This window comes from Doryrhamphus excisus, linkage group LG22 (assembly GCF_037039965.1).
Source record: "Doryrhamphus excisus strain RoL-2023G ecotype Guam linkage group LG22, RoL_Dexc_Guam_v1.1, whole genome shotgun sequence".
Taxonomy (NCBI): domain Eukaryota; kingdom Metazoa; phylum Chordata; class Actinopteri; order Syngnathiformes; family Syngnathidae; genus Doryrhamphus; species Doryrhamphus excisus.
The window spans coordinates 9,510,142-9,537,112 of record NC_136378.1 but is presented as its reverse complement, the minus strand read 5'-3'; the positions used below and the strand labels follow the sequence as shown (position 1 = coordinate 9,537,112).

The 26,971-nt window shown below is 40.8% G+C and overlaps 2 protein-coding genes and 1 long non-coding RNA gene across 4 annotated transcripts in view; 1 reads left to right on the top strand and 2 right to left on the bottom strand.

The window, feature by feature from the left end:
- Nucleotides 1-20,517, bottom strand: part of anxa6 (annexin A6) — a 59,125-nt gene extending 38,608 nt beyond the window's left edge. For both annotated transcript variants that reach the window (XM_078788324.1, XM_078788325.1), the window contains exon 1: nt 20,465-20,517. The gene's annotated coding sequence lies outside the window, so the exon portion shown is untranslated. The remainder of the gene's footprint in view (nt 1-20,464) is intronic.
- Nucleotides 227-26,101, top strand: n4bp3 (NEDD4 binding protein 3). Its single transcript, XM_058062833.2, has 10 exons — nt 227-409; nt 19,627-19,898; nt 19,971-20,133; nt 22,357-22,566; nt 22,695-22,816; nt 22,887-23,082; nt 23,146-23,238; nt 23,310-23,561; nt 23,670-23,919; nt 24,117-26,101. Exons 2-10 carry the CDS (start codon nt 19,660-19,662, stop codon nt 24,485-24,487), a joined length of 1,896 nt encoding a protein of 631 aa, XP_057918816.2. The 5' UTR covers nt 227-409; nt 19,627-19,659; the 3' UTR covers nt 24,488-26,101.
- Nucleotides 20,608-20,944, bottom strand: LOC144894638 (uncharacterized). The gene is made up of 3 exons (XR_013625289.1): nt 20,896-20,944; nt 20,753-20,804; nt 20,608-20,660 (listed from the first exon to the last, which is right to left on the bottom strand). It is a non-coding gene; the product is annotated as an uncharacterized LOC144894638 (long non-coding RNA).
- Nucleotides 26,102-26,971: the final 870 nt, after the last annotated feature.

The window sequence follows — 26,971 nt, the reverse complement described above, 5'->3', positions numbered from 1 at the left end:
CGAAGATGACATTAAATTAACCAAAGCAATTAATCGAGCAAAATTAAAAATAAAATCTTATATTCATTTTATGGATTTAAATTGCTCCATAAGAAGGCGCTAAAAACCAATCCCAAATACAAAAAGTGTAGTATCACATCACCACCGCTAGATGCCGCCCCTCCCCAGTTTTCCCCCTATTGGACAACACCATATCCACTCAGCAGCTTCCTCCCCTGCCTCTCATGTTTCCACTCCGTCCAAACGTTTGAGAGGCAAAAGGTTCATCCCAGTTTGTGTTCCTACAAGCGCCGAGCAGGCTGACACTTCCTTGGTGCTGCAGCAACTTTGGAAAATATCCCTTTTTTTAATGATTGCTTCTACAGGAAGGATCCATGCTGAAGAAGACATGTCCTGCATGCGGGATATGGTGAGTACCAATAGGTTTTATTTTAAATTTTGATGTGCTTCCACTTTGAAGTCATGAATGCATGCATGACAGTGCAAAGTTCCTATGGATGTTTTGAAGCTCTTTGAAGCGACTTTGTGGAAGGGAATAAGTATGATTGTTAAAACACGCAGCTCTCCACTACAGTGTGTTAAAAAGTGTTTGGCATGCACAGCTGGACATGTTTGGCTTGTGCTCACACGCTGCACAGTTTGGGGGACAAAAGTTGTGTGTGGGTGAAGGAAGAATGAGGGGGGTCGAGGGGACTCAGTGTTGGGGACTGCCAGGCTGTCGTCGTGGAGACCAGAGGCCACAGGTGACCTCTGACCTGAGGGCTCTTGTAGGGTCCTTTAAGCGTGGTGGCTATGTGTGTGTGTGATGACGTAAGTGCAGGACAATGGAGACACAATAGATGTGTGAGCCGTTGTTGGAGATTGTGTGCTACGTGCCCCGTGGTGGTTTATTTTTCGTGGGTTTGAATTCATGCAGTTAATCAGCAGTACCACATTAATATGCCGCTAAACTACCGTATATGTTGTCCTGAGAGCTTAACCTGCTCATCAAGGAGGCATTTTGGAACATAATTGTTAAAATAAGTAAAACTATTTCTCAAAAATAACAAATATCGGAGTAAATCCATTAGCATTGCATTAGCATTTGATAAAGGATGAAGAGTCTTGAACCAGTCATGATATGCTATATATATCACTATATTGACACTTACTATGGTACACATTATGTCATTGTACGGTCATATCACCTTGTACCTCGGTATGAGGTGAATTATTTAAAAAAAAAAAAAAAAACAACCAAACTGTATTATGGAAAGCAGGAAGTGAACAAATGTAACAGTTCCCTATATTGACAGTTACTATGGTACACATTATGTCATTGTACGGTCATATCACCTCGTACTTCGGTACGAGGTGCATTATTTAAATAATTAAAAAAACAAACTGTATTATGGAAAGCAGGAAGTGAACAAATGTAACAGTTCACTATATTGACAGTTACTATGGTACCCATTATGTCATTGTGCAGTCATATCACCTTGTACTTTGGTACGAGGTACATTATTAAAAAAAAAAAACTGTAATCCATAAAAAAAATCCATACATTCCTGCCGCAAGGTATGCTTGGTAGCATACAATATTTTTGCTCGATTGCAAAATATGTTGCGGAGGAGAAGTAAACAAGGATAGCTAACATATTGTTGATATGGCGATATATCAATGTTGTATTGGACTACCCAGCATACCTTGCGGGCATTTGGATATAACATTTTTATACTTCGGTACGAGGTGCATTATTTAAAAACAAAAAAAACCAAAAAAAAAACCTTAAACTGTATTATGGAAAGCAGGAAGTGAACAAATGTAACAGTTACTGATTGTAAAAGTACCAGATGGAGGGGTAGGATTTAATAAGCTTTGCTTCTTCCTACTACTTTTGGACATGTGGAACTGGGAACTGATTATGTGATGCATTCAATTGTAATCTGATGCATGTTCAAATGAAATAAAACCATTAGTGTTTCTTTGTCGCACCAGTGGCAAAGAGGACAAGTGTAATGATAACCATAGAACAATGTTAATGTTCAATGTCCCGTGAGGATGCTTTTTCCTTCATGATGTCATAAAACTTAAAGCTAGCGTTCTTGCTCTCATCTTTGTTGCTCATAAACAGGCTGTTATTGTAACACGGTTAAAAAGTCAAAACATTGCATCATAAAAATGGGACAATAAAAGATCAATGACATCAAGGAATGAACTGTACCAAGCAGGAAGTATCGATATAAATAGTATGTAGTAGCTCCATCATGAGCTGTGTAGTATTGGTGTATATGGTAATGGTATTATTTCATTTGAACATGCATCAGATTACAATTGAATGCATCACATAATCAGTTCACAGTTCCACATGTCCAAAAGGAGTAGGAAGAAGCAAAGCTTATTGAATCCTACCCCTCCATCTGGTACTTTTACAATCAGTAACTGTTACATTTGTTCACTTCCTGCTTTCCATAATATAGTTTAAGTTTGTTTTTGTTTTTTATTTAAATAATGTACCTTGTACCGAAGTACGAGGTGATATGACTGCACAATGACATAATGGGTACCATAGTAACTGTCAATATAGTGAACTGTTACATTTGTTCACTTCCTGCTTTCCATAATACAGTTTAAGGTTTTTTTTGTTTTTTTTGTTTTTAAATAATGCCCCTCGTACCGAAGTATAAAAATGTTATATCCAAATGCCCGCAAGGTATGCTGGGTAGTCCAATACAACATTGATATATCGCCATATCAACAATATGTTAGCTATCCTTGTTTACTTCTCCTCTGCAACATATTTTGCAATCGAGCAAAAATATTGTATGCTACCAAGCATACCTTGCGGCAGGAATGTATGGATGTTTTATGGATTACAGTTTTTTTTAAATAATGTACCTCGTACCGAAGTACGAGGTGATATGACTGTACAATGACATAATGTGTACCATAGTAACTGTCAATATAGTGAACTGTTACATTTGTTCACTTCCTGCTTTCCATAACACAGTTTAAGTTTATTTTTTTGTTTGTTTTTTTAAATAATGCACCTCGTACCGAAGTATGAGGCGATGTGACCGTACAATGACATAATGTGTACCATAGTGACTGTCAATATAGTGAACTGTTACATTTGTTCACTTCCTGCTTTCCATAATACAGTTTGGTTTTTTTGTTTGTTTTTTTAAATAATGCACCTCGTACCGAAGTATGAGGCGATATGACTGTACAATGACATAATGTGTACCATAATAACTGTCAATATAGTGAACTGTTACATTTGTTCACTTCCTGCTTTCCATAATACAGTTTAAGTTTATTTTTTTGTTTGTTTTTTTAAATAATGCACCTCGTACCGAAGTATGAGGCGATATGACCGTACAATGACATAATGTGTACCATAGTGACTGTCAATATAGTGAACTGTTACATTTGTTCACTTCCTGCTTTCCATAATACAGTTTGTTTTTTTTTGTTTGTTTTTTTAAATAATGCACCTCATACCGAAGTACGAGGTGATATGACTGTACAATGACATAATGTGTACCATAGTAACTGTCAATATAGTGAACTGTTACATTTGTTCACTTCCTGCTTTCCATAATACAGTTTGGGTTTTTTTGTTTGTTTTTTTAAATAATGCACCTCGTACCGAAGTATGAGGCGATATGACCGTACAATGACATAATGTGTACCATAGTAAATGTCAATATAGTGATCTGTTACATTTGTTCACTTCCTGCTTTCCATAATACATCATGACATCATGCGTTTTTTTTTTGTTTTTTTTTTCTGGGATGCAGAATCAGCCGAGACAGCTGATGCAATGTCTTCATTCAGCTGTTAAACATCCCAGCAGCTCCTGTGTCTATATATGCGTCGGGGCTTTAAACACCAGCAGCTGATGAAACACATGTTGTGCCGACTGTTCGATGTCTGCTGACCACACAAATCCGAGACGTTGCATGTAATAATTGTGACTTATATGTTTTTTTTTTTTTAATGGTTACGTATACATGAGTCCACTTGAGTTCACGCATCCAACAGATGGTCCAACAGTGGCGCTCCGTTGGTTCATAGAGGTTTTCCCCTCAAGCCAGTCAGCTAATCAAAGACTAATCAGTACTTCTGCAACCCCCCCTCCTTTTTAGTCCCCACCTCCTGTTCCTTTCACCTCTTTTTCTCGCCCTTTCTCTCTCTAATCCTGAGTTTATCCTGGTTTTATAGGCTCTCTTTGGACCATGCCTGATCGCTCTGAGAAGAGGGAGTTTTTAAGGGACTTTTTGGGATACTTTAGTCCAGTTTGCATGTTCTAATGAATGAGATTGGATGCATGTCTTGCAAGTGTGAGTTATCTTAGAGAGAGAACACTGAAGTTAATGATTAATCCACAAATTGCAGCCGTTTCCTCATAGCTAAAGAAGGATGTTGACATTCTTTGTAGTTCCTTGTCTGGAGTGAAGGTTGACTAGGTAAGTGTGATAATATGCACCCACTCATTTGCATTTATAAACTTTAGTTGTGGTGAGACAAGATCAGGTGACCCAAAATGTTAATTCCAGATTAGCTATGAAAACATAACAAAGTAAACAGTTGATGCAGAGTTTGAACAATAGTGTTATACTCATGGGACAGGCAGGACCTACTGACCTTCAGAAGGGGAAAAGGTCTGCAAGTGCACGACAGCGGACAGACCCCTCACTGTGCTCTTTGTCCGGAAATGTCACCGACTTCAATGAAAATCAACTCTGACAGCAACTTATTGTCTTATTATCTTATTGGTCTTTTATTGTGAAGTAAGACGCTGTGTTTACCTTTTTTTTTATTGGTCAGCTTTATCTTGCCGAGAGGTGTGCGTGCGCTCACATGCCTGAATAGCTGCAACGGTCACACAGCCTATATTGCGGGGGTCTCAAACATGCGGCGCAGGACACTAGTTTGAGGCCCCTGCCTTGATATGAAAGTTTAATGTCAGTGCGGCCCGCGCAAGTTTGATATGGATGCTGTATGGTATCATGTACCCAGAAAAAATTATTACGTTTGATTAATGTTCATGTTAAAGGTTAAATAACTGTTAATAGTTATCCTCCCTATCCGTGTGGAAGTGGTAAGTTTTTGATATGGATGCTGTATGGTATCATGTACCCAGAAAAAATTATTACGTTTGATTAATGTTCTTGTTAAAGGTTAAATAACTGTTAATAGTTATACTCCCTATCCGTGTGGAAGTGGTAAGTTTTTGATATGGATGCTGTATGGTATCATGTACCCAGAAAAAATTATTACGTTTGATTAATGTTCATGTTAAAGGTTAAATAAAATTGTTAATAGTTATACTCCCTATCCGTGTGGAAGTGGTAAGTTTTTGGCTTTTTAAGTTTAAAGGAAATAACTTGAAGGCTACCGTTTAGGTCGCTAGCTCTCTAGTTTGCGAGTTAGCATGTGTCTCAAGACCCTGCAGTTGCGCAATATGTTGTAAATAAAAAGAGTAAAAATGTGACTATAGTCGTGTTTTGTCATGTCTACAGGGCTCTAATAATGCTTTGTTCATTTTAATCTGAAAAAAATAATTTGTCTACCCACCAACTATATGTGGTTTCTTAAGTTTTTATTATTTGCCGTTTTATTATTATTATTAGATATGAATGTGAGTGTGAATGGTTGTTTGTCTATATGTGCCCTGTGATTGGCTGGCCACCAGTCCAGGGTGTAGAAGACAGCTGGGATAGGCTCCAGCACCCTCGTGAGGATAAGCGGTAGAAAATGTATGAATTAATGAATTTCCGAGAGGGGAGATAAATGATGAAAAAATAGAATGGGTCCCAGGACAGAGCCTTGATGCATGCCTGAAATGATGAATGAGGGCTGGGCTGTGTGGGGACTTGAACCGGATGAACCGACTGAAAAATGGCTTCCTATGAAACGCCATGTTTGTTCACAAGCGAGCTTAGGGGAAGTTAGGGAGGATATTTAAATAGAAAGACACTTTATGCGTATATTATCTATACAGTACATAACTGTACAGCCAATTATTATTGTAATATTCTTACAAGTGTCAATACTCAAATAATCGTATATTCAATTATGACAAATGCTGTGCAAAACATTATTACGGCTTCGGAAGTGAGTCTACAATGTACCGTTTCACTCTTAAAATATTTTTTTGTACTGAACAGCCAGGACAAAGATACTATCTCCGCCCCATTTCCAGTTTAAGGTGTATTATTCCTAAAAATGTCTGTTCAACCTCCAAATAGTGTGACTTCCATTGTATTTAAAAAGCGTTTTTCCAAGTCAAGCCGCTTCTTTATATCAAACAGACTTTTCCTTATAACGTAATTCCTGACAATGGCTCATTCCCAGCAGGACCGAGACAACAGTTCTTTCTCCAAAGCCACACAGCTTTACCGAAGTCCTGTACTGTCAAAGGGAGCTTAAGTAAAGGAAATGAGTCTGGTCCGCTTGCCCACCTGACAGTTCCAACAGGTATAGAATCTGTAAGACCTTGTTTTTGTTTCCGTTACCGCTGACATACATTGGTGTCAAGGTGAAGGTCATTCTTTGAAGCAAGACTAATAATACAGCCTATAATAGCAGGGGTCTTTTCATGTACAGTATGCTTTGACGTTTGTTTGTTTTCACTTAAAAAAAGGCACAATCAAGCCCAGGAATGCCTTTAAAGGTGCGCCAGTCTTGGCGTGGTGCTTTATTAAATCAAGATTCCTGCATGCCCACCCATTGGTGCCATCTTTAAGAAGTCAATGTAGTCCAGTGAGCTCTGCAGGCCCACAACATCGCATGCGGAGGAAGTAAAGAAGCAGTTACTCTGGGGGTTGAAAAAAAAAAAAAAAAAAAAAAAAAAAAACAGAACAGTGCGCTCTTTTCTTCCCTCTTCGGTTTAATTTATGTAACCTGAGATGGTGTAGAACCCGTCCGGTAACCCATCTGATAATCACGCTATTGTCCAAACACCACAAGACTTTCATTCCAAGTCAGATCCTCAGTGAGTAAACAAGAATGTTGCGTCGGTGGTGTTTGTCCGGTGAGGCTTTTGTGCGTCTACCGGACTGTCCGCCTTCAAAAAAACGGATCCACATGCAGGTCTTTTGTATGCGGGAACAGGCAGAACAAGTCAGACCACATGGGCCCCTAAATGAGTACACAGTGCACAAAAGAGATGAGCAGGTGCGGGGAAGCTGGAAAGTACTACGCACTCTGAACAGCACTTGGTCACCATACTCCATACTGGCTACAAAAAAACACAACAATCTGCACGGATTCTATTTAAAAGCAGCTTAGCCTCATCTTTGCGTACATGCAAAGTCATCCTGCGGCTGATTGTGTCGGACCATGCAGTTCCCTCACACCCATCAGATAGAGGTATAGGAAGTCATGTGACGTGATGGTCAGTGGAGGAACAAAAACATTGGCTTGGATGAGTGGCACATTCAGGTGCACAAACAGGTAAAGCGGTTTTTGAGATTTACTAATAGTATCAGTATTTTTGTAAGTAACATATGCTATTTTATTGCCTGATTATGTTGCTTTTATGTATGTTTTTACATTGGATCCATGTCTTTTGATCTATGTTTTCATTGAAGTCTTGCATCTTGTTTGTTTTGACTCCTTTTATAGTCAGTCGTTGTTGTTTTTAGTACTATAAAAAAAAAATACATTTTAAAAGTATGACTTTTTTGTAGAATTTTTAAGTTAAAGTATTGTAGTCGTTCATTCATTCATTCATTTTCTACTGCTTATCTTCACAAGGGTCACAGGGGGTGCTGGAGCCTATCCCAGCTGTCTTAGGGCAAGAGGCGGGGTACACCCTGGACTGGTGGCCAGCCAATCACAGGGCACATATATAGACAAACAACCATTCACACTCGACATAATGTTTTGATCTGAAAAATCTTATGTAACTTTGATCAAACGCAGAATTACTGCAGCTTCTGCGTGGACATTATCACCACACAGCTCCTCCATTGTCCAATTTCAGGTGAACATTTGCAATAAAAGTGTGTGTTGATGATTCACATTCTACTTGTCCCTTCAAATGCCATTATTCACTCGCAACCCAATCCAGGTTTAAGCTTTAGATACCCTTCTTAAACATATTTAAAGTATAAAATGGACCTATGGACAATTCGGAGTCGCTAATTAACCTAGCATGTTTTTGGAATGTGGGATGAAAAACCGGAGTACCCGGAGAAAACCCACGCATGCACGGGGAGAACATGCAAACTCCACACAGAGATGGATGGTGGAATGAAGTATTGCTTATTATTTAATTGTCTTTTCTCACCAACAAAGTGTGTAAATATTATACTCTGTTACAATTCATTGAGTCAAAAATACACACAAATTAAATGACTTAATACTGTAATACTGTGTTTGTTACCTGATTATATTAAGCTAAGTAAATGTAATATTTGTTGTGTAATCCCAGAGTGCCGTACCGTTGCAATTCTGCTTTAATGTGTGCAAATCAGCCCCCGAGACAGAGAAGATGTGCCTTTATAATCTATTGGAAACACTTATTGACATGCTGGTGAGTTGAGCATGCCCACAAGTGCAACTGTGACTAATGGATGGGTGACTAATTCACCCACAAAGAGTGTTTGTTTGTTTGCGGAGCTGAATTAGAATTAGCAAACTTGTACTTTTAAAGGTTTTACTGCAGGGGTCTTAAACTCAATTAACCTGGGGGCCACTGGAGATAGGGTCTCATTTATACTCTTTTTATTTACAACATATTGCGCAACTGCAGCGTCTTGAGACACATGCTAACTCGCAAACTAGAGAACTAGCGACCTAAACGGTAGCCTTCAAGTTATTTCCTTTAAACTTAAATAGCCAAAAATTTACCACTTCCACACGCATAGGGAGGATAACTATTAACAGTTATTTAACCTTTAACATTAACATTAATCAAACGTAATAATTTTTTCTGGGTACATGATACCATACAGCATCCATATCAAAAACTTACCACTTCCACACGGATAGGGAGGATAACTATTAACAGTTATTTAACCTTTAACATGAACATTAATCAAACGTGATAATTTTTTCTGGGTACATGATACCATACAGCATCCATATCAAAAACTTACCACTTCCACACGGATAGGGAGGATAACTATTAACAGTTATTTAGCCTTTAACATGAACATTAATCAAACGTGATAATTTTTTCTGGGTACATGATACCATACAGCATCCATATCAAACTTGCGCGGGCCGCACTAACATTAAACTTTCATATCAAGGCGGGGGCCTCAAACTAGTGTCGCGTGTTTGAGACCCCTGCTTTACTGCCATCTTTACTGCCGGGTAAGACATCATGCTGAGCAGCCTCGGTGCTAATTAACATGTAATTACTGATTATCCCAAAGTGAAACCACATGCTTAGATAAGGACACAGGATGGATTATCTGACCCTGTTGACCCCATGCTGACCGCTCATTTATTGACATTCTTTTGTGTGTTTTCTTTTTATAATTGCGGCTCTGAAATTCTGTCCGTTTTGTGCCTTAAACGTCCTGTGCATGTGGATGCACGTTCGCTGCAGCTGTGGACTGAGAGCAACTGGTTTTGGTGTGGGTCGATGTGGGAACCACATGATTTGTGTTGTTGCAATTACAGAAGGTTGACTCCTACGTGAACTGCTTCTGGAAACAAAGAAGCTTCAGAGAAAGAAGAGGAGAAAACTCTTCCTGCTCTTTGTCTAATGATTTTAATAAGACGCTGGCTCTTTTGTCTAATCAGCTCACCCCCCCCCCTCCCCCATCATCACGCACTGATGATCTGGTTAAATGAACAGTCATTAGATGGCTCATTTTACACATATGTGGTTCCCATGGGATCTTTCCTGTTTTTGATAACAGCTCATTTCTGTTGGCACATTAATAAGTAGCCAGTGAGAAATGCTAAGAATGTTTTCTCTTATGACTTCACACTCTTCTCTGATGACGAATTCCTCACCAGAGGACATACAGTACATCTTTTAAGGGGTGCTGAATGTTCCAGAATGTCTGGGGATGTATCGGTATCTAACTCGGTATCGTTATGGCACCAGTGCCGCCGTCATAAACAAACTACTAATCGTTTAAATACAGGGCCACTAACCATAACAGTCTGACTCGCTGTGTCAATTTACAAGGAATACTAAAGTCATCACACAGCAACTTAATGCTGAAAATGTACAGGGCCACTAACTATAACAGTCTGACTCGCTGTGTCAACTTACAAAGAATACTAAAGTCATCACACAGCAACTTAATGCTGAAAATGTACAGGGCCACTAACTATAACAGTCTGACTCGCTGTGTCAACTTACAAAGAATACTAAAGTCATCACACAGCAACTTAATGCTGAAAATGTACAGGTCCACTAACTATAACAGTCTGACTCGCTGTGTCAACTTACAAAGAATACTAAAGTCATCACACAGCAACTCAATACTCAAAATGTACAGGGCCACTAACTATAACAGTCTGACTCGCTGTGTCAACTTACAAAGAATACTAAAGTCATCACACAGCAACTTAATGCTCAAAATGTACAGGGGCACTAACTATAACAGTCTGACTCACTGTATCAATTTACAAAGAATACTAAAGTCATCACACAGCAACTTAACGCTCAAAATGTGGACCTTTACAATCAAGTGCAATGCATTAATCGGAGGACAACTGGCATGGATGGCTGTATGGCGCTGCAGTGCTGCCTCTGTCCACCAAAGGGAGGCAGAGGATCCCAGAGCCCAGAGGGAGGCTGATATCATTGCAGCGCCCAGGTAGTCACCAGTGATGATGTCACGAGATTAGAATTTTGCCGTACCGTTGCATAAGTCGCATGGTTCAAAGTTTAAGAAAAAAGTAGCGGCTTCTAAACTGGAAATTTTTGATTATTATTGATTATTGATGAACTTGTGATGCTCAAAAATAGTGTCCTGCGGGCCACATTTGGCCCGTGGGCCGCGTGTTTGAGACCCCTGCTCTACAGTATATGTGAGTGCACGTGATGCACAACACCGAGGTCACGTACTCATCCTTCTGCTCCTAATGCTAATCTTTCACACACACACAAACACCCGGGGGGGGGGGGGGGGGATCAACACAAACATTCATTTAGCCCAAATCGAACCCAAGTCAGGCATGATGCCATTTCTCTGCCAAACGGTGCATGTGAATGAATAACATAAATAACACTGCTGATACATAGTTCCCAATCCGGTGCTGTTATGTAACATGATCCTAATCCCGATCAATACGGTTCGATGCCCCAGTGCAAGCAGTCACCGAAAATAACCCCACGCGACTCAGTGCTGCTGATTGAATTGTTTGTAAAAATCCAATATTGTGAAGTCAGCAGAGGTCGATCTACAACGACTAACAAGAGAGGCTCCAGAGTTTCACATCTATATCAGGATTCAGGGACTTGGGAATAGTAATTAGTAAACAGCAATAGTCGTTAAAAGTGTGCTAATACCCGTCTTATCTTCTTAGCCTTTTAAGCATTTCTATTACGCGATGCTATGCTGAAAATGGCTACCTGCTCAATTTGTGTTATTGATAATCAGTCTCTGGTGTATAGAGCACCATGCTCGTCTCAATAGCATACAACGCTGAATATAAGACGACAATTATTTTTCACTGCCCCACAGTCATTCATAACAACGCCTTCTTGTTGTTTGCTAACAACAACCTTTTTTTGTACATCTCTACAGGTCACTACTGTATGTGAGTGATAGGGAAAAAAAGCTCTGAATATAAGACAACCTGTCTTTTTCAGACTTCTTCCTCGAGTTCCAGGGTTTCCAGTTTTAACAAGCAAGCAAAACATTTGCTATAAATTGTGACCCTTGTAATTATTAGAATAGATTCAGCCTGAGAAACCCTTCACCTATTTATTTATAAATTTCACGTCTCTGCACAAAACTGTGGTGCGTTCAGGTACCGCCGAAGAAAGTATGAAATCTCAACGCTTGACAAAAAAACATCAAAAAACTCTCACAGTGGTGCATTTATGCTGTAAATATGATGCGTATGGAATCGTCAATCTCAGGGGTCTCAAACTCAATTTACTTGGGGGGCCACTGGAGCTAGGGTCTAAGTGAGACTGGGCCACATCAGGTTTTCCAAAAAAAAAACGCATTTATTAAAAACAGAAAAATATACAAACTTTTTCAGTGCTTTGGTTTCGATTTTCTACAATAAAAGCTCTGATAAAACATTCCACTGTTCTCAAATATCTTAATTTTTATTTTTCTGCACAAAATAAGATGAAAAATAAATAAACAAATCAAGAATAAAGAAAATCAATCAGTAATAAATACATAAAGATAATAATAATAATAAAACGGCAAATAATAAAAACTTAAGAAACCACATATAGTTGGTGGGTAGACAAATTATTTTTTTCAGATTAAAATGAACAAAGCATTATTAAAGCCCTGTAGACATGACAAAACACGACTATAGTCACATTTATACTCTTTTTATTTACAACATATTGCGCAACTGTAGGGTCTTGAGACACATGCTAACTCGCTAACTAGAGATCTAGCGACCTAAACGGTAGCCTTCAAGTTATTTCCTTTAAACTTAAATAGCCAAAAACTTACCACTTCCACACGGATAGAGAGGAAGTTAAGTTAAGTTAACAGTTATTTAACCTTTAACATGAACATTAATCAAACGTAATAATTTTTTCTGGGTACATGATACCATACAGCATCCATATCAAAAACTTACCACTTCCACACGGATAGGGAGGATAACTATTAACAGTTATTTAACCTTTAACATGAACATTAATAAAACGTAATAATTTTTTCTAGGTACATGATACCATACAGCATCCATATCAAAAACTTACCACTTCCACACGGATAGGGAGGATAACTATTAACAGTTATTTAATCTTTAACATGAACATTAATCAAACGTAATAATTTTTTCTGGGTACATGATACCATACAGCATCCATATCAAAAACTTACCACTTCCACACGGATAGGGAGGATAACTATTAACAGTTATTTAACCTTTAACATGAACATTAATCAAACGTAATATTTTTTTCTGGGTACATGATACCATACAGCATCCATATCAAACTTGCGCGGGCCGCACTAACATTAAACTTTCATATCAAGGCGGGGGCCTCAAAGTAGTGTCCTGTGGGCCACATTTGGCCTACGGGCCGCATGTTTGAGACGTACAGCCTTACTACAAAGATCTGAAAGCAACACGAGTGTGATGTCGTGCCGATTTAATCACCTTCCTACTGTCAACACGTCATAAAAACAGCAGACTGAAGTGCGCTGCAGGCCTGGAAGAGAGCGTTTATTTCCGATGTGAAGCAAAAGCGGCGCCGCGCTGTGTGAGCGCAAACACGCGCGGCGTGCGACCGTGCGCCAACACTGTAGACGACTGCTCAGCTGCGGCCTCTAATTGTTTGCTAGTTATTCATTATGTATGGGAGATGCAGACAAACCCTGAAGCTACGCATAGACGACTACGTTTTGTGTCATGTCTTACTTGTGAAATGTCACATGACTCAAGCTACATGGAAATGTGGTTAGGGATGCCCGTGGCGACACCGCACCGATGTCATTCTATATACAATTTGGCACAAGAGGTCCACTGAGGACGAGAGGCAGACTCTTTTGGGGAGACATGGAGCATGATTCAGTGGCGGTCCACAGAGGGGTGGTGTTAAAGCTCAAGTGTTCTCCGTGTCACAGTGTCTTCATTGATGGCGGCGACGTGAGTCACTACAGGGGTCAAAAGGGTGCTATTTGTTCATTGCTGCAGAGAAAAGCTGCCATTGACGACTAAAATGTGGAGGCATAACACAAAATAGGGCAGTGGGTATTTTAGGGAGCAGACGGCTACAGTGGTGTTTTTATATGAGCCCAAACGGTACACCGCTAGCCACTGACAAACAAGCAAGAAAAAAAAAAAACTCCAAATTTAAATTTCTCTTCTAACACTAAGAAATTATGAATCAAATGATTCATTATAAAATGTTGATAAAATTGTAAATACCTACAATGTTGTACTCTTTCCCAATACATGCACGCTTGTTGCTAGGCAGAGTTGACAGGGCTGAAGAATAACATAAACATAAGACGAAAATATGCATGTGGTTAGCATGTCTGTTAGCATGAGGACAGGGGTACACCCTGGATTGGTGGCCAGCCAATCACAGGGCACATATAGACAAACAACCATTCACACTCACATTCATACCTATGGATAATTTGGAGTCGCTAATTAACCTAGCATGTTTTTGGAATGTGGGAGGAAACTGGAGTACCCGGAGAAAACCCACACATGCACGGAGAGAACATGCAAACTCCACACAGAGATGGCCGAGGGTGGGGAAAGACAAAACAAGTAGCCAAAAAGTTACCACTTCCACACAATATAAGAGGAGAACTCATTCATTCATTCATTCATTTTCTACCGCTTATCCTCACGAGGGTCACGGGGGGTTGCTGGAGCCTATCTCAGCTGTCTTCGGGCGAGAGGCGGGGTACACCCTGGACTGGTGGCCAGCCAATCACAGGGCACATATAGACAAACAACCATTCACACTCACATTCATACCTATGGACAATTTGGAGTCGCTAATTAACCTAGCATGTTTTTGGAATGTGGGAGGAAACCGGAGTACCCGGAGTAAAACCCACGCATGCACGGGGAGAACATGCAAACTCCACACAGAGATGGCCGAGGGCGGGGAAAGACAAAATAAGTAGCCAAAAAGTTACCACTTCCACACAAAATAAGAGGAGAACTCATTCATTCATTCATTTTCTACCGCTTATCCTCACGAGGGTCACGGGGGGTTGCTGGAGCCTATCCCAGCTGTCTTCGGGCGAGAGGCGGGGTACACCCTGGACTGGTGGCCAGCCAATCACAGGGCACATATAGACAAACAACCATTCACACTCACATTCATACCTATGGACAATTTGGAGTCGCTAATTGACCTAGCATGTTTTTGGAATGTGGGAGGAAACCGGAGTACCCGGAGTAAAACCCACGCATGCACAGGGAGAACATGCAAACTCCACACAGAGATGGCCGAGGGCGGGGAAAGACAAAATAAGTAGCCAAAAAGTTACCACTTCCACACAAAATAAGAGGAGAACTCATTCATTCATTCATTTTCTACCGCTTATCCTCACGAGGGTCACGGGGGGTTGCTGGAGCCTATCCCAGCTGTCTTCGGGCGAGAGGCGGGGTACACCCTGGACTGGTGGCCAGCCAATCACAGGGCACATATAGACAAACAACCATTCACACTCACATTCATACCTATGGACAATTTGGAGTCGCTAATTAACCTAGCATGTTTTTGGAATGTGGGAGGAAACCGGAGTACCCGGAGTAAAACCCACGCATGCACAGGGAGAACATGCAAACTCCACACAGAGGGTGGAATTGAACTCTGGTCTCCTAGCTGTGAGGCCAGCGTGCTAACCACTCAACCACCGTGCAACCAAAAGTGTATGACTGTGCTATTTGAAATTAATGTACTATATTTTTATACATTTTACATGATGTGTTCTATCTTTTTTTGATAGTACTTCCTTATACTGTAGTGTTGCATGCGGGGTTCAACACCCGCTTCAGTGACTAAATATGGTCTCCAGTCTGATTTAAGTTCTTTCCAATGTGAGGGATGCAGTGCTTAGTGGGAGAGACAACGAAGCGATGAAAAGTCTCAAACAGACCATAAAACCAAAGGGGGTTCCTAGATAAGAGAAGTGTGGAATGTTGAGCAAATCTTTACAGTATTGCTGTCCATTGACTTTACATTGAAGGACATTGTGGTGGTTGTACGGAATAACAGGAAGTACCAAAATTGCTGGAGTCCAAAGACAGGATTTTCTCATTTTATTCAGGTCAATACCGTCCATTTCAATATCGACTAATAAGTGACTGGTTTCGCTTGTAATTGGGTTAAATGGATGCGTGCTACTCCGAGGTATTCCTGTGTAAGTTGATGATTAACTCGGGTCATTGTGATGTTTGCCGATGTCTCACTGATGTCGTCAGATTATTCGTTTTTGTGTAACCGAGGTCATGTTAACGCTTTGTTTGGATATCCTCATAGTTATCTGTCAGTGTCATGTGAACTCTCTACTCATAGGGTTTATAGGTAAATGTTTACTAAAGCTAATCAAGGTTGGATGGTCCGTTTCAATGATGATGTCATAAGTGTGAGATTATATTTGTGGATTAAATTAAGCGAAGGCTGATTTGGGTTTTGCTGGTTTTTTCCAGCCTTCATGTGATCATGTGATGTAACTCAATGTTTGCCGTGTGGGAGTTTGAGATGGAACATGCGCCGTTACCCCTCAAATGTAAATAAACTTTGATATGAGGGTGATCTCTGTGGGGGTAGAGGATCTAGAGCTTTAGAATTTTTTTTTTTTTTTTGACCTGCATGCATACACGAGTGTGAGTGAAGCATCCGTGGGAGTGAGCGTTTGGTGCATCAAAAACCGACAAGTCCGAGCTTGTGTTCTGTGAACTATCTTTGGAATTTTTGGCTTTCTCTCTGTTGTTGTTGTTGTTGTTGTTATTGCGGCGGTGGTGGTACTGCTGACTGACCCGTGTGTCTCTGAGGGTCTGAAATGTCCCCCCCTCTTCACGCTCAAGTGTCAGACCTCATTCCAACTATTTTCGGCGGAGTTTGTGCTTGAGAATCCACTTGAAAAGCTGCAGGTTTTGTTGTCTTTGTGGTTGTCGGAGATGTGGCAGTTGTGTGGTTTTCTCCACGAGTGTGGTCATTATGCTGAGAAGACGAGGGGCAGCTAAAATTTCCATAGATGCACCATAGAGGAAACGCTAGGCATTTTTTTTCTTCATATAATTACACCATTATAACATTTTTTCATGTCTAGGCAACGTTTGACGTATTTTAACATTCTTCACGATCACACAAGTGTATAAATAAGTTAACCCCTATTAATAATATTAGCATAAAAGACATGCACATCATTATTTGATGTGCATGTACAAAAGAAGGAGGTAATGGTTTTATTTCATTTGAACATGCATCAGATTACAAGTGAATGCATCACCCAGTTTCACATGTCCAAAAGGAGTAGGAAGAAGCAAAGCTTATTAAATCCTACCCCTCCATCTGGTACTTTTACAATCAGTAACTGTTACATTTGTTCACTTCCTGCTTTCCTATATAGTTTAATTTTAAAAAAAATTATATATTTTTTTTTTTATAAATTTTATTTATATTTTTTTAATATTTTTTAAGTATTTACTTTTTTTATTTTTAATTTTTTTTTATTAATTTTTTTTATTTTTTATTTTATTTTTGTCACGTACCGAAGTAGGAAGTGATATGAGCATCCAATGACATAATGGGTACCATAGTAAGTGTCGTAACTTGTCGTCCAGTCACAATTTTGATGATTTTAGGCACTCAATTAGAACATTCAAAGTCAATTTAGAACAAAAAGTCAATTTGTGCAATGGGGGACCTTTAACAATACATTGGATCTCATTATTGCAGGTGTACCTAATGTTGTGGCCAGACATGCTAGTTTATTATGAGCATATGTGATCTCAGTCAGTGCTATATTGGCTTATGGAAAGCTTTACATTGTGGCAAATAGCTCCATGAATAAAAACATGAGCAGCTTTGATACAAGTCTGTTCGAGAGGGCCCCGGCAAAGTGGGCCAAAGTTGCTGCTGCAGCGCTCTTTTGCTTCACTCTTTTTTTACACATTTGCATAATTGGTGAAACTGCCGAGGGCACCAGTGCAAAGCACTTGATGATGTATTCCAAGTAACAGCCGCCAGGATGTTTGCATGTGACAGCACACGGACCAAAAGTAGGATTTGAGAGGCGGGCGGCACAATGGTTTACCTTTCATCCCTTACATTCCATTATTACCTTTGTCCAAATATTATCATGACAATGTGTTGGTGTCACATTTACTCTATTTAATCATGTATTTTATCCACCGATGTATTGAATCCACTAAAGCAGTGGTCTCAAACATGCGGCCCGCGGGCCAAATGTGGCCCGCAGGACACTAGTTTGAGGCCCCCGCCTTGATATGAAAGTTTAATGTTAGTGCGGCCCGCGCAAGTTTGATATGGATGCTGTATGGTATCATGTACCCAGAAAAAATTATTACGTTTGATTAATGTTCATGTTAAAGGTTAAATAACTGTTAATAGTTATCCTCCCTATCCGTGTGGAAGTGGTAAGTTTTTGGCTATTTAAGTTTAAAGGAAATAACTTGAAGGCTACCGTTTAGGTCGCTAGCTCTCTAGTTAGCGAGTTAGCATGTGTCTCAAGACCCTGCAGTTGCGCAATATGTTGTAAATAAAGAGTATAAATGTGACTATAGTCGTGTTTTGTCATGTCTACAGGGCTCTAATAATGCTTTGTTCATTTTAATCTGAAAAAAATAATTTGTCTACCCACCAACTATATGTGGTTTCTTAAGTTTTTATTATTTGCCGTTTTATTATTATTATTATATTTATTTATTACTGATTGATTGATTTTCTTTATTTGTTTATTTATTTTTCATCTTATTTTGTGTAGAAAAATAAAAAGTAAGATATTTGAGAACAGTGGAATGTTTTATCAGAGCTTTTTTTGTCGAAAATTGGAACCAAAGCAAAGTTTTTAAAATTTTTTTGTTTTTAATAAAAATTTTTTCCAGTGGCCCCAAAGTAAATTGAGTTTGAGACCCCAGCACTAAAGGATGATGCATTGGTGTGATGTTGATGCACACTAATGCATTCACCATGCGCTGTTTACTGTGAATTTACATTAAAAAATGTAACATATTTGAGAAAAAAGCTTTGGCTTTAGAGGTATTCTACACACGACACATAAAATAATTAGGAAAAATAAGAATGTAGACTTTTTACACTCAATAGTGCAGCATATAAACATTTTTCCAAAGAGTGTTCCAAAGACAATATATAATTTTGATGTCATTAGCTTTACTGATTTTATGCATGTTCACTATTATATTTGCAATTTGGACTGATCGGTGGTGGAAAAATTTATCCTTTTTTTTTTTTTAGCTTTTTAATGCTTGGTAGCATTAGTTAGCAAGTTACTGTTACATGCTGTGATATCAGTGTAGATATTTATACAAACACATAATAGTCAAAGTATTACACTAGATTCCTTCATTGGTACATTAAACATCGGACATTTGCAAGCAAAATAAGCACTACAGTAGATTGAATTGCCCGTGTGGCTTCGCAGGAAAGCTCTTTTTTTTTTTTTCCTCCTTTGGGCTGTGCAGTTGTAACCTAGTTGGATTTGAGTTATGCAACAGGCTTGTGATTTAACATATGCTCCCTGAGCCATCACTCTCATATGCTGCATGTTCTTTTCTGCTGGGATGGGAGCATTTCTGCAACAACTGCAAGTACGCAATATGTATTTTTTAAATAGCTGTGTAATGGGGGTAGGGGTGGGGGGGTTATGCCTGCCGTTAAGCTCCAGCTGGGCTCTGAGACATCTGTCTGAGCACAGCTGATGATATCCGCTCAGGGTGACGGAGAAGACAATGTGTAAATCTTTACGCCTTATTTGAAACACTCATGTTTTGTCATCTTAACAGAGCGCCTGTTCTCCTATGTGAGCCGTGTAACCAATGGCAACCTCAGTCCAAACTCTTCCTCGTCCGAGTAAAAACTTCCAAAACCCATTCCCGGCACCGTCTTTTGCACCGCGCTGCAGTATGGGAAGTGTCGGCAGTCTGGTGGAGAGGCCGGATGTCTCTCCGACTAAAGTGAACCGAGCTGTGCCCCAAGTCAGGCCCAAACAGTCCAGCAGCCTCCTGAAGAAAGGCTTCGCTCAAAGAGAGCTTCTCAACTACCTCAACATCGCCAGGTGAGTGCTGCCCTGGAACACGGCCATGTTGTCATCACATGACCACCGCTGATGTACCGCTTTGCTCAACAGAAAAGAACCCAGAACCAACCAGAGTGGCGGCGCCAAGAAAGACATCATCACCTCTGTTGGCGGACGGGAGGAAGAGAACCTGTATGCTCGGGTCTTCCACAAAGATGGCACTGAGATTGACTTGACAAAGAACTCACTCCCAAGTGGGGGCAAGTATGAAAAGGTAAGCAGGTTGTCTAGTGGACAAAAGTAATTTTTTTAAATTAAAAATAAATATACCTACTCGACCTTTGACAACACTTGTGTAAATATATATACATATGTACTAGCATTTAGGGAAGTGGCGTTAGAGCACCTCTGAAAATGAATCGACTTCCTTCATCAAGCGTTTTAGATGTCATAAAAGTGTAAAGAGAAGTTAACCACTAAATAGTTATTAACACAATTTAAAAATCCACTAATTTAGTGAAATTGAATGGGAAGACTGCTGAATGCAAAGAGACGTCCTTGTTAAACACTGTAAAATAAAACCAAAATAAAACAAAACTACTCACCCTTTGATAAGTGATGGGAACCGAGTGTCTAGAGATGTTTCGAGTCCTTTTCCTGCAGAAAGATGATCAATTTTATCTCTCATGCCTATGTAAAAAAATTTTAACCTTTGTAAAATAAAACCAAAATAAAACAAAACCACTCACCCTTTAATAAGTGATGGGAACCGAGTGTTTAGAGACGTTTCGAGTCCTTTTCCTGCAGAAAGATGATCAATTTGATCTCTCATGCAAGTGTAAAGAGATGTTAATCTTTGTAAAATAAAACAAAAATAAAACAAAACCACTCACCCTTTTATAAGTGATGGGAACCGAGTGTTTAGAGATGTTTCGAGTCCTCTTCCTGCAGAAAGATGATCAATTTTATCTCTCATGCAATTGTAAAAAGATGTTAACCTTTGTAAAATAAAACTAAAATAAAAAAAACCACTCACCCTTGGATAAGTGATGGGAACCGAGTGTTTAGAGACGTTTCGAGTCCTCTTCCTTCAGAAAGATGATCAATTTGATCTCTCATGCAAGTGTAAAAAGATGTTAACCTCTGTAAAGTAAAACAAAAATAAAACAAAACCACTCACCCTTTGATAAGTGATGGGAACCAGGTGTTTTGATACGTTGTGAGTCCTCTTCCTGCAGAAAGATGATCAATTTGATCTTTCATGCAAGTGTAAAGAGATGTTAATCTCTGTAAAATAAAACAAAAATAAAACAAAACCACTCACCCTTTTATAAGTGATGGGAACCGAGTGTTTAGAGATGTTTCGAGTCCTCTTCCTGCAGAAAGATGATCAATTTTATCTCTCATGCAATTGTAAAAAGATGTTAACCTTTGTAAAATAAAACTAAAATAAAACAAAACCACTCACCCTTTGATAAGTGATGGGAACCGAGTGTTTAGAGACGTTTCGAGTCCTCTTCCTTCAGAAAGATGATCAATTTGATCTCTCATGCAAGTGTAAAAAGATGTTAACCTCTGTAAAGTAAAACAAAAATAAAACAAAACCACTCACCCTTTGATAAGTGATGGGAACCAGGTGTTTTGATACGTTGTGAGTCCTCTTCCTGCAGAAAGATGATCAATTTGATCTCTCATGCAAGTGTAAAAAGATGTTAACCTCTGTAAAATAAAACAAAAATAAAACAAAATCACTCACCCTTTTATAAGTGATGGGAACCGAGTGTTTAGATACGTTGCGAGTCCTCTTCCTGCAGAAAGATGATCAATTTGATCTCTCATGCAAGTGTAAAAAGATGTAAACAAAACTACTCACCCTTTGATGAAAAGTTAAAATAAGATAACAAAAATAAACCGTGTACTCACCAGTTGTTGTACCGAGCAGCCAGGACATGGATGTGTGTACTGTACTGCTTTCCGATGTTCCATTTTCAGCTCTATGGTTATCGTTATGTTTCCTCTTCCATCATTCTCCGCCTTCTGTGGTACCATAACAAAAAAAGAGCCAAATGGAATATATATTAAAAAAAATAGATCTATGTCATATTCTAGCATCACGTGGGTGATGGAGCGGCGTACTGCGAGTTAGGACACATTAATGACTTGTCAGCAGCCAATGTGGGTGTTTTATACGGATATACAGTCAGTGGCGGACTGCCAAGGTTGTTTTAAATGTATCAGTATTCCATTTAGACATCTCTGGCATCATCCTCCGACACCCCCATTGCCTGTCAGAAGCATCAATCAACCTTTTATTTCCGTGTTCATGGATTGAGACTCTAAGTTTGTTGTGCTCTCAGTTTATAGCAGCAATAAAATCCATCAATCGATGCAGATAAACCTGGAGGCTAAAACTGTATTGATTTAAAAATGGATGCTTTCCACAGCGATGGAATTCACTAACTCGGTTGTTTGCTCTTTTTTTTGCCCCCCCCAAAAGGCTCGTTTGAGGTCGTCTGCATTCAAACCTGTCACCCCCAAAAACTTCAGCTCCATGCAAAACCTGTATCCATCTTCTAAATCAGAGGAATTGGACCACGGTCTCTCCAATGGGCTGCACAGAGCCTATGGCCATGTTACCAAAGCTGTGTCCAGCTCCTCTTCCTCCTCCTCACCCTCTCGCCATGGAGGGCCAAACACTGGTAACAAGGTACAATGTTTCTCCTATCATTTTTTTTGCGTAAAACCGTATTTTGTGGCCCCCTACTATAAGCTAATAGAATTGACATGGAGCAGTGACAATAACCTTATTTCCGCCATATTGCCCCTGCTGTGTAGGTTCATTCTTCAGCGCGTGGGGCGAGCCAAGAGGATGACAACCTATCGGACTCGGGTCATAACTCCATGAGCAGCCTGCCGCCATACCGTCCCCCGTTCCGCCCACACCTGGCTCACATCAGGTTGGTCTCCGCTTTGTTACAACTCAAATGGTGTAGATGTCATTATGTTAACTTTTACGGTGCTTTATAGCGCATCCATGGGCCATATCAACACCATCGGTTCACTGGATCGCACCTCCTTTGGTGGCAAGGCTGTTGGCTCAGGGGGCGTGGCTTTAGGGGAGATGGCGTGTCGCAGCATGGCCACGCTCAGCCGCTTGGTGCCATACGGAGGGGAGGCGCCGCCTCCATATGATTGGACTCTCTCCATGTCTGTTGAAGAAGTAGTGAGTACTGTTCAAAAAAGCAGGTCGAACCATTTCCACACTGAAAAGTTGACCTCCTCCAAGGTGCGGGATCTTGAGGAACGTCTGGTGGAGAAAGAACACGAGCTGAAGCAGATGAAAAGAAACCTGGACGAGAGCGAGGGTGCTATAGCTCAGGTGAGTCGCTCCTCAGTGTAAACATCTTGTATGAAGCCTGAGCCGCATGTGTGTGTCGGCATTGCGTGCAGGTATTTGAAGGCAAACAGCGTCTGTGGGAGAAGGAGGTGGAGGAGCTGAAGCGCCTCTATGCCGCCAAGCTCCGGCAAGTTTCCCAGCATGCCCAGCAATCCCAGCGAGGTCTCCAGTTGCAGCTCTACAAAGCCCAGCAGGAGAAGAACCGACTTCAGGAAGAGCTGGATATTGGCAAAATAGGAACAAGCCAGGAGGGAGTAAACAAGGAGAAGCCCGTCAGTCCGACCCTGGAGGAGACACAGTGGGAGGTGTGGTCCTGAGAGACGCTTTATGACAGGGAGAAGCACTCACTTTGATGTAATTACAAGGAAGTAATTATTACAGGGACTCGTTTGTGTTTTTTTCCCACCTTGAAGGTTTGCCAGAAGTCGGGAGAGATCGCCTTGCTCAAGCAGCAGTTCCGAGACTCTCAGGCTGAGGTGACACAGAAGCTGAGTGAGATATTCCAGCTGAAGACGCAGCTGAGGGAGACACGTATGGAGCTGAGGAACAGGGAGAGCCAGATAGATGCTCTGAAGGTCATCGTGCAAAGCTCCCAGCAGCATAGACGACCTTCTCAGAGTGCCAGTGACCACGGAAAAGGAGAGGAGATCCCTGGGGCAGGAGGTACTTTGAACTTTTTTTTATCACTTAGTACTCACAAAAGTGAGTACACCCCTCCTGTTACAGAAACAACTTATATTTGTGAAGGTACTTGGTTATTCTGAGTATTAAAAACGAGGTTATTACCTCATTAATGTAACCAGGTCAGCTTCAGCTCCAGTGGACCGGAGATGAACCGTGTGCCCATGTTCTGCTTGTAGGAGGCTGTGTGGGCCCGAATGAGGAGCGTCTGCGTGCCGAGCTGCTGCTGGAGCGCCGCCAAAGCGAGGCCCAGGCCATGGCTTTCGAGGAGGAGAGGCAGACATGGCAGACAGAAAAGGACAAGGTCATCCGCTACCAGAAAGAGCTGCAAGCCAGCTATTTAGAGATGTACCACCGCAACGCAGAGCTGGAGAGGGAGGTGTACCAGCTGAGAGTCGACCGAGAACAAGGAGGAGAGGGAGGGAGCACGCATGGGACTTTGGAAAGAGAAGTGCCAGAGCTGAAGAGTGAACAGGAAGTGGAAAAACAGAAGGACACCCCATCCTCGGGTTTGCCATGGATAGACAGGATTGAATCCTCTGAAATATAAATAACTTTTATTTTTGTTGACGGGAAAGACAAGGCCTGCTTGGACCAAAAATAGGAAAAAATAGTATATCAACTTTTATATTCAAAACAAAGATATTGGGTCAAATATTTGATACGTAATGATTGTCATCTGCTAGAATGACGCACTAACGCTGAACAATCATACACTGCAACAACCATAATGGATCGCAAAAATTATTAATTTCAATCAATTAAAAAGACATTTTTTGTCTTGCACCTAGGCACGCCCATATAAGGACTTCTCACCAGGCTCACTGTGAAGTCACAGGGAGCTAGTGTTAGAAAAAACTCTCTGAATTGTATAATTCAGAACCTCCGTGGTGAAGGTGAAAGTTGGACTTACCTGGTGAGAGGCACGGTGGTCGAGTGGTTAGCGCGCAGACCTCACAGCTAGGAGGACCAGGGTTCAATTCCATGCGTGGGTTTTCTCCGGGTACTCCGGTTTCCTCCCACATTCCAAAAACATGCTAGGTTAATTAGCGACTCCAAATTATCCATAGGTATGAATGTGAGTGTGAATGGTTGTTTGTCTATATGTGCCCTGTGATTGGCTGGCGACCAGTCTAGGGTGTACCCCGCCTCTCGCCCAAAGACAGCTGGGATAGGCTCCAGCACCCACCCGACCCTCGTGAGGAAAAAGCGGTAGAAAATGAATGAATAAAAATACATTTTTTCTCTTGTACCTAGGCACGCCCATATAAGGACTTCTCACCAGGCTCACTGTGAAGTCACAGGGAGCTAGTGTTAGAAAAAACTCTCTGAATTATATAATTCAGAACCTCCGTGGTGAAGGTGAAAGTTGGACTTACCTGGTGAGAGGCACGGTGGTCGAGTGGTTAGCGCGCAGACCTCACAGCTAGGAGGACCAGGGTTCAATTCCATGCGTGGGTTTTCTCCGGGTACTCCGGTTTCCTCCCACATTCCAAAAACATGCTAGGTTAATTAGCGACTCCAAATTATCCATAGGTATGAATGTGAGTGTGAATGGTTGTTTGTCTATATGTGCCCTGTGATTGGCTGGCGACCAGTCTAGGGTGTACCCCGCCTCTCGCCCGAAGACAGCTGGGACCCCCTGAGACCCTCGTGAGGAAAAAGCGATAGAAAATGAATGAATGAATGAATGAATACAAAGAATTTTTTTGTCTTGTACTTAGGCACGCCCATATAAGGACTCACTGTGAAGTCACAGGGAGCTAGTGTTAGAAAAAAACTCTCTGAATTGTATAATTCAGAACCTCTGTGGTGAAGGTGAAAGTTGGTCGAGTGGTTAGCGCGCAGACCTCACAGCTAGGAGACCAGGGTTCAATTCCACCCTCGGCCATCTCTGTGTGGTTCTCCCCATGCATATGTGGGTTTTCTCCGGGTATTCCGGTTTCCTCCCACATTCCAAAAACATGCTAGGTTAATTAGCGACTCCAAATTGTCCATAGGTATGAATGTGAGTGTGAGTGCAACCCCCACGACCCTCGTGAGGAAAAAGCGGTAGAAAATGAATGAATGAATGACTAAAAAGACATTTTTGTCTTGTACCTAGGCATGCCCATATAAGGACTTCTCTCAAGGCTCACTGTGAAGTCACAGGGAGCTAGTGTTAATTCAGAACCTCCGTGGTGAAGGTGAAAATTGGACTTACCTGGTGAGAGTGTTAACAATTAAGAATATTTCTATTTTTAAATACCAACCTAGGACGACACCGAGTCGTTAGCACACAGACCTCACAGCTAGGAGACCAGGGTTCAATTCCACCCTCTGTGTGGTTCACCCTGTGCATGCATGGGTTTTCTCCGGGTACTACGGTTTCCTCCTACATTCCAAAAACATGCTAGGTTAATTGGCTACAGGTATGAATGTGAGTGTGAATGGTTGTTTGTCTATATGTGCCCTGTGATTGGCTGGCCACCAGTCCAGGGTGTACCCCGCCTCTCGCTCAAAGACAGCTGGGATAGGCTCCAGCACCCCCTGCGACCCTCGTGAGGAAAAAGTGGTAGAAAATGAATGAATGAATACCAACCTGTGACTTTGATGTATATGACACTAGCACGGCCCTACTGTACACATCCTGCATTATCAAGCTCTTCCGAAATGTGAATCTGTACATAAACAAACTATTATTGTGGGAATATTGATGTTTTGACAATAACCAAAGGATTCTGAAGGGATTTGGGAAGCTTGCTGTGGATTCAGGGAGGTAAGCTGTGTTGTGGAGGTTAAAGTATCCAGGACTAAAGCTGTCTGGTGCCACGACTGTAACACTATTTGTTTTGACATTGTGAAAATGAGAATGTTAAACCATATTTTATCCCACGTTTCTTGTCAGATTGATGTATTGATGCCACCGATGACGCTTATTGACTGAATTTGCGGTACACTCCTAATGCATGATTTTTAACGCAGACACAAGCATTGAAATAGCAGCTGTCATTTCACTTTTCAGAATACTACTGTGACTTTTATCTGTTGTCTG